This window comes from Rutidosis leptorrhynchoides, chromosome 11 (assembly GCF_046630445.1).
Source record: "Rutidosis leptorrhynchoides isolate AG116_Rl617_1_P2 chromosome 11, CSIRO_AGI_Rlap_v1, whole genome shotgun sequence".
In the NCBI taxonomy this organism is placed as follows: Eukaryota; Viridiplantae; Streptophyta; class Magnoliopsida; order Asterales; family Asteraceae; genus Rutidosis; species Rutidosis leptorrhynchoides.
The window spans coordinates 337162489-337171147 of NC_092343.1; the positions used below are offsets into that span (position 1 = coordinate 337162489).

The following is an 8659-nucleotide window of genomic DNA, read 5'->3' on the forward strand; positions in this document are numbered from 1 at the left end:
CGTCTGAATAATATGCTAACTCAACCGGCTTAAAAGGGTGAAACTATGAAACCCACTCACATTCTGATGCATATAAATAATAACACAATTAGTTGTAAATATAAATAACGCAACTAGCTGTAAAATAGAACACTTTAACTAACAAATGTACCGTTAAAAACTTAAACTTCGAAATTCGGTTTTCAAAATCGGTTTCCCCATACCGAACCGGTACCGATACCGAAAATACCGAAACCGAAAATTCCCAAAATCAAGAACCGAAACCGAATCCCTATCGGTACCGATTTTCGGTACCGGTACTGGTACGGTACCGGTTCGGTTTCGGTTTTTCGGGACTTTTACTCATCCCTAATATACACTATTGAAACTTTAATAAAAAAGACAATAACAGCCCCTATTACTTATATATTATCCGAATATATATATATATATATATATATATATATATATATATATATATATATATATATATATATATATATATATATATATTATTAAAAAACTCGGCATAAGTCAACTCCGCCTCGGTTCGCCTAGAGGCCTCGCCTCACAGAGAGGAAACGCCTCGAGGCGCGTTTCCGTTTTTTTAAACCTTTTCAGTAACATTCATACATCGACAGATTCTTCTAGCACCAACTTATGCTCCGGCCTCTTAACACACGTTTCTTTTTTTTTTTGGTAGAGCAATTGGCTTTGTTATTGGAAGTCGGACCCATGGTGACTTGTCATATTGTCCACCCTTCTTCTCCCGCTTTCTCATCATTGTTTTCGGATCTTCTATATAATCCTTTGAGATCGTCGGACTGTTATTATTATATATCTATTAAAACAAAATTAGCAATTGCAATTAAATTGGAAAATAAAAAATATTGAACTCGCAATTGCAATTAATTGGAATTATAACCTGTTTCGCTAATGATTCTTGAAGCGACTTGAACAAAGAATTATCTTGTACATCAAAATCTCCCGTTGCTACAACCGACAAAGATCTTAAATATTCAACACACATTTCATCATTTGCTACATCGGTCTATATATACAATAAAAACAAATATTACAAGTGTATAGTTATATAAAAATTAATATAAAATTTTTAGGTTAGATACTAACTTGGTGGTTGTCATTGAAGTTGTGTAAATCAACGTTTAAGTCAAGAAAAGTTTTATTAACATTGCCATTCATATGGCTAAAAGGTGGATCTGGAATTTGACTATATGCATCAAACGTATCGCCATATTGTTGACCAACTTTAAAAGTGTTAAACTGAATTCAAATGTTAACAAGTAAATAATAATTTCAATTTGAAGTCACAAAATTTATACAAAGCTAAAGCATATAAGATATAATAATTTACCTCTTGCTCTAACTTCAATTGACGTTGTTTCACCTCGACTATTTCTTTCATATAGTACTTATGAATGTCTTCCAAAACTTGTGGAACTTGCGAATTTTGAAAAACTGGTGGAACTTGTGGAGATGTTGAAGCATGGTGACGAGGAGCAATAGGAATATGTCGTAGTACATTATGACGATTAAAATAATTTTTACTAGCTAACCACTAGGAAATTTGTACCTCATTATCTTCTATCTCAAGCCAGTTTTTGGGAATCTTATCCTGTAAAAGCAAAAATTGATCGTTAAGTTACCAATAGTCGTAAACCGATTTTGGATACCGAATTATACAAACTTCAAAAACTTCTTCGGTTCTTCCTTATGGACGACTATACAACCGGTTGCTTATATGTAGTGATCAATTAAGATAACAAAAATAATTAAGATTAAATTGGTAGTAATAAAATATAATAACAAAAATTTAAACATACAACACTTACAATTTCAAACGGGCCTTTGAGAAATGTTTGTTTTTCCCTCCCAAAATTGTGATTCTTATACCAAAGAATACCCGTTGGAAAGATGTTCTCACGAACTGTCCACCAATCACGAGCAATTGGGTAAGCCTCCAAAATCCATATCTAAATAACAGATTACAAATAATTTACAACTTATAATTAAAATAGTAGTTATAATAACTTATTTTAGTATTAAGTGTAATCTTACCATAAATACCCAAACAAATCCAGGAAGCGAATACTTAACAGGCACTTTCCGATCTACATACTCTAAATGCGTTTTTCTTCGACAGGGAACTGCATACTTAAGAGTCATGTATGTATACCTACACAAATCAGACCCCCATGGAAAATTATTCCACTATACTATATTATCTAATAACCCCAATAAATTACTGTCCACCTTGCTTTTCGGCTCGTTACCACGGAATACAAGACTATAAACCAAAAGTAAACAAACACAAACTGCATCAAGCGCAATAAAGTCATCGCCATTATCATACTTAGCAAAAACATCCTTAACATAAATTGTCTTTACATTTGGGAACAAAACCGTATACAAAAGCGGTTTTATGCTTTTGCAAATCATCATCTCTAAAAGCGAGTCATGAAATAAAGCAGAACTCATGAGGTCTAAAATTTAAGGTGTAATCCCTAACATATGGGGTTATAATTAATAAATATACTAAATACTAAGTATAATTGTTAACATATACCGTTCTAATTAATCAGTATACATTTAGGGTTCTAATTATTCAGTGTACTAATTAGAATTGTTAACGAAAAAAACAAGCAAATGTAGTGAACTACTTTAAACTAAAATCACAAGAAAGTAAATAACTAATAAGAAATAAAGAACTAATCTTGAACTACTGTTAACTAGGGTTCTAATCTTGAACTACGGTGGCGATGGATGGTGTCCGGTGACAATAATGGTGTACGGTGGCAATGGATGATACGGTGGTGTAAAGCAGTAAACGCGAACAAAATACGTCAATACGCGAACCAAATACAAACTACGCGAACCTTTGTCAGTGACGGTGTACGGTGGCGATGGTGTACGGTGGAGATGGTGTATGGTGGCGATGGCAATGGGAATAGCGGTGGATTGGAACCCTAAACCCAAATACAAACTTTATCGGGAACCCAAATTCGCGAAATATTTCAAAGTTTCGCAATATTTGTTATTTTGTAAACGGTTTTCGAGATTTTTACCAAAAATGTTTTTACGTGAATTATGATGTTTTCGAGAAAGTTTTTGCGCAATTCGCAAGCTATCGTAACACGTGGAAGTTTCTAACTGGCCTAGCCCTTTTTGGCGATACGCGATGGTTGACCGAGAAGTCAACGTCTATTACCCAAAAAAACCCTCAGAGATAGGGTGAGATTTGTCTATTAGGGTAAATTTCTCTATATAAAATCCAAGATACTGACAAAAGTGAAAACAAACAAATAGATAACCAATAGAATTATAACCAATTGTTATTGTGTTATTGTTCGTAAACTTCATAAAACATCTCTTACTAGTTATCATATATGCATCAACACTTCAACAGTTCATACCTGAGTATACCCGAGTAACATTATACCACACGTTTTATTTAACTTCAACAAATTTGTAAGATGAATAAAAGAAGAAACAATTACCCATGGTATACTTCATTTAACCATCTATAGTAAGTAATGATTCAAATTATCTACATATAGCAATTGCTAATCAAAACTCAAAAGACAATAGTTATCACAGTAAAAGACACCCATTATCGCTATGTCCATATTTCAAGACAATGAAATAAATGGCATGCAACAAAAAAATAATAAATGTACAGCAATAATATGATAATTAAGCAACAAAAATAAATACATACGCAAATTGAAAAATATATATACTTATTTACCTGTTTTTTAATTTTTTAAAGCTCAAGAGCACGTCATATTGATAGGTTGTGGATTGAATGATGTTGAATAAGACGCCATTGAAGGTTTGCTTTGTGAATCGTAATATACCTCATCTTTACTCAAGTAAATTTAGTTGACTACGAATAAAAAGGATTAGATCTATAACACTATTTAACTTTGGTAACTATACATTATTATTTATTTTAATAACAGATTAATTTTACATGATCAATAAAAGATTAGTTGTTGAACAATAAATAAATAAACAATTACAGAGTACAAGAACATAGAAGTATAGAACAATAAATTATCAACTATATATCATCTGTGCAAAAAATGCAACAGCATATTTATTTGGTATAAAACATGATTATTTACAAAAAATTATCTTGTAGAATAAAAAAATTAAAAAACAAGTAATTCTTGAATACAGTTCTTAGAAATAGAAAAACATCCATTGCTATAATTAAAGTTTAACAACTTGAGCCATACAACAAATGATGAAACTTATATACACAAAATTTAGATATAAAACCCGTATCTATTCATGTATACATCGGAAACAATGAGTTTTTAGCAAGAAATAATTATGTCATTCATAATACGAAATATTCACAACTGAACAAAATCAAACTACATATATAATGATTAATTGAAAAAGATTATAGATTTTAAGTTTACCTACAAGAAGAAAAGTAGATGAGTAAAGTAAAACCCTAGATCGGTAATGCTTTGGGTAAAGTAGCGTTTTGAACAGAAGTTGTGAGCTATCCAAGGATTGTGTAATTTGTTTGTTGATGCCTCTGTTGGGCTAGGCTGTTGTAATTCGAATCGGATTGGGCCTTTTTTTAAATTGCCGAAATAATGGGCTTCAAGGCCCGTCTTGTTTTTGATGTTATTTCCAAGGCTGTCTCAGTTTCTATTCCTGTTTTTGAGCATGGTCGATACCATGACCAATATAAATCTAACTTTTATGCAATACCATTTAATATCACCAATAAGTAAAAGATCCATATCTATGGTACTTCTTTATGATAATATGACATACACCAACATTATCTTCAACTTGAAAAAGAATAAACCACTCATTGAAAAGGTTCGAGTAGAATGTATTGTGAAGGGTACAAGATCTTCCACGGTTTGATCCAACACAAATCCGTTTGATCAAGTGGGATTTTTGGCAAAAATAAATTCCACCATCATATTTAATATTAACCATCACCTTTTATATTGAATAATCAATCAATAAATCAATTTACTGATTTTTATGAGCACATCTGTGTTAATTTTATAAACCATGCGCATATTATCCGATCAATATAAACTATATGCATGACACAAAAACATGCCATATTAATTATCCCATAAATCTTTTACTGATTCCATGATTATTTTTACCAATGTTGACCATGCCTTTTCCAGATTCATCAAAGGTTTATCAGACGAAAATACTTTATAGGATTTGAATGTCCGGATAAACCTTTGAATCGTGTAATCACTTAAGCGATAAAATATTTCGACCCTATAAGTATATTGCCTTAGGGTTACACGAAATCTTTATTCGAAATAAGATAAAGGCACAAATCCAATATAGGTAATTAAAATGGGAAGTCAAGAACAAAGAGTTTTATGTATATTGTGAATGTTCATTTTTCATCTGAATCTGGCATGGAACTTGTTACAATTAAATGGGCCAACCTCATAAGAACTGGGCTGTCACAATCTGTCTTGAACCCAACATGCTTTAAGCCCAAGGGAAAGAATCGGACAATTTTACAAAATCAGTCCATGTCATGATCTCATCTTTTACAAAGACAGTCCTTGTCCGAATTAGGACTTCTTGTGCAAATATTTTCAGAAAGTGCAAACCTTAATGGAAGTTAACTGATTCTGTTAAATCCCTAACGAGCTAGTGCAAATCAACTAACGGAGGCTAACGAAGGATGATGAACCTCTTGAAAGCTAACGAAAGTTGACTTTTTGGGATTTTAACAGAATTATCGAGGGAAGTTTGGTGTCGGGATTTTGGCGTTCGAATATCCTCTCGGCTTTTCTCATTAGCGTTATTTGATATACTTTTGGGGATTGCCGATTATGTCAACCATAACTTACAATGAGGCTTTTATTTCATGCAAGCATCATTATGGGGGAGATATGTATATGGTTGATGTGTATGACTTCAATACACGTACGGTATTGGACTAGCATTTCAAAGTGACAAAGTCAAAGCGTTACTTATTTGAGGAGTGAGGAAAGGAAAACGAAAAGAGACTTCCATATCCTTGGGGAGTATTTCAGAACGTTAAGAACTTCGAAGGAACCAACATTCAATTAAGCTACCTTATATCGATTCGGCGGTATAATGAACTACGGTTAATGATGGCACCCACGGGTCGTGGGCGCGGATCTACTACATCCATCACCCGCACCCACGGATTTTTTGAGGATCCATTAGCCTGCGGATCTTCGTTAACGGAGTTATTTTTAGATCCATGCTCGTACCCACGGATATTCGCGGGTCGCGAGTTTACTCGCGGATCTTATTCATGAAGTATATGTAAATTAAAGTATTAAAAATCAAAAATAAATATCATTACATAATTCAAAGAGACATGAAAAACATCATCCAATCATATACTCATGTTTATGATATAATTAAATGAGAAAATATATATTAAATATACGTTTTTTGCTAATAGATGTGAAGCTACAATTTTTAAAATTAACAATCAAAATTTAGTTGCTAAAACTAATCATACAATAGGTTGACGAACTACTAAAATGATAGGTTAAAATTAGATTTATTGAGATAGTCTAATAAACGAAACAAACAACAACATGCTTTGATTATATAATACATGTATTGTGTAGTTGTGGGATGCTTTGGTTACTAAAAAGTTCGATACCAAAATGATATGAGGAATGTAGAAACTTATACAGAGTAAATTATTACCTATTGGCTATTTATTCAAGGTGGCGATTTTCACCCATTTTTAACGGGTATATCCGTGGATCATTCAAACGGGTATTACGGATTTTCGAATCGGATTTTACCCGCAAGGGATCTACTACATCCATCACCCACCTGCGACCCGTCAGCGGTTACAAGATTTCATCCATCACCCACCCGCGGATAAAGATTTTTGATTTTATTCGCTAATCACGGGCGCGGGTATCCGCGAATCTCGTATTTTTTAAGATCCATTGCCATCCCTAACTACGGTGTGCCCCATATACTTTGTGAGGGGGTGTCTCAAGTTTTTGAGCTTACTAATCGAGGCAAGTGTTAAAGGGGAGTTATGGAATTCGAAAGATTTTTTTCTCACTGGCTCCAATACCAAAAACTCAAAATAGAGTTTTGATTTGTTCTTCAATGAGGTATCATGAGTAATTCGCCCTAGAGGGGAGAGCTTCCAAGAATTGCATTCTTCGACGGCATGAAGTGATGCTACGTTGAATTTCCATCATATGCGCATTCCGCTGTGCATTTTCAAAGACCATTGAAGGTAAAAGAATTCTAACATTCAAGATCTACTTCAACGGCCATGCAAGATTCGTGATGGGAGCTAGTTAGCGATAGCATGTTTCTTTCATGTAACTTTGTATGTATTTTCTATGGAGTATTCGTTTGGTGATGCGTGTTGCACAATACATCAATTACCCTCAAAATTTATACAAGATTCAAACACTACAAATAAGCAAACACAACTAAGGAGCACTTAAGACCCAATTATTATAGCACTTTAATGCAAGTATTAGTTTCAAGTTTGTCCCAAGAGAGCGGTGTAAGTCGAATAATTGAAACTATTAATTGTCCTAGAGTTTGCTTGATTAGGGGGTTTTGATTAATTTAAACTATCAACTAAAACTTGCACAAATAAACAAAACTTAAACTAACAATTATAACTAGCAACAACTAGCAAGTAACTAAATATTGAGATCTAAGTCAATTAACTAAGTAGTGTTCACTTACCTAATCCTCTATATGTTTGGATTGCCCCGTTTTACCCAATTTGCTATCGCATTAGTTGTTGAACTATCAGATGTTTAGCATCACTACCAAACCTTAATCAAATTACACTTTGCAAACTCACATAAGCATTGTATTCTAAGATCAAGTTAAGTATGAGCAGTCATTGAGATTATGTTTGGGTTGAAATCACTTAGAAACCATCAACTATCAAAATCACTTAAGATAATTGAACACCACTATGTTGACTAAAGGCCAATTGAAAATCAACATAAACTAAGAACACAATCACTTGAAATTCTCAATCTAGTTGTGTAGATCACTTAAAGTGTTGAAGCACAAATTGGTTCACTTCTCAAATCACTAAGAGAGCTACACAATCTATGTAATCAAAGTAAAGCCTAAAATAAATGCATAATAATGGATCTATAGCTAACACAATAACACTTGCTCATGTATTTCATTCAAACAACTTTATTCAATAAATTTAGGGAAAATCCTTACACTAGAGATTCATAGATAAGCAAACAAAATCAAATTAGCCAAGCATGGCTAAGATTACACTAATCATAAGCATTGAAACACAAATAAACATCATGTGAAGCTATTTCAAGTATTCAATTCAAAACTTAGAGAAATAAAGGTGGAGATTACAACCTAAATGATAAAACTAGATAGATCTAATGATAAGATTGCTTGAGCTTTTGCTTGATCCTTCAAATTAGCCTTAATCTCCCTTTGGATGATGAAATTAGGGTTTTGAGATGAAAAATCATTACAAAAACTGCAGATCTTTCCTTTGAAACCCTATCTTATTCCTTTTATACTTGCCAAAAATCCTGCACTAAAAACAGCGAGGTGCGCCGCACCTTATAACGTGTAGCTGAGGTACGTCGCACCCTAAGGGTGGTGCACCACACCTTATAACTTGAAAACTGAT

General features: G+C 33.1%; 1 protein-coding gene across 4 annotated transcripts; it reads right to left on the minus strand.

The window, feature by feature from the left end:
- Positions 1-455: 455 nt before the first annotated feature.
- LOC139876932 (uncharacterized) lies at positions 456-4516 on the minus strand. Of its 4 annotated transcripts, XM_071864329.1 has the most exons (9): positions 4431-4516; positions 3749-3886; positions 2059-2176; positions 1833-1973; positions 1574-1615; positions 1355-1467; positions 1111-1263; positions 905-1030; positions 456-820 (listed from the first exon to the last, which is right to left on the minus strand). In XM_071864329.1, exons 6-9 carry the CDS (start codon positions 1403-1405, stop codon positions 653-655), a joined length of 498 nt encoding a protein of 165 aa, XP_071720430.1. In that variant the 5' UTR covers positions 1406-1467; positions 1574-1615; positions 1833-1973; positions 2059-2176; positions 3749-3886; positions 4431-4516; the 3' UTR covers positions 456-652. The 4 variants fall into 4 exon arrangements, with proteins under 4 accessions (XP_071720430.1, XP_071720431.1, XP_071720428.1 ...); XM_071864330.1 differs by having other exon boundaries at positions 456-803; positions 1355-1615; XM_071864327.1 differs by having other exon boundaries at positions 1355-1615.
- Positions 4517-8659: the final 4143 nt, after the last annotated feature.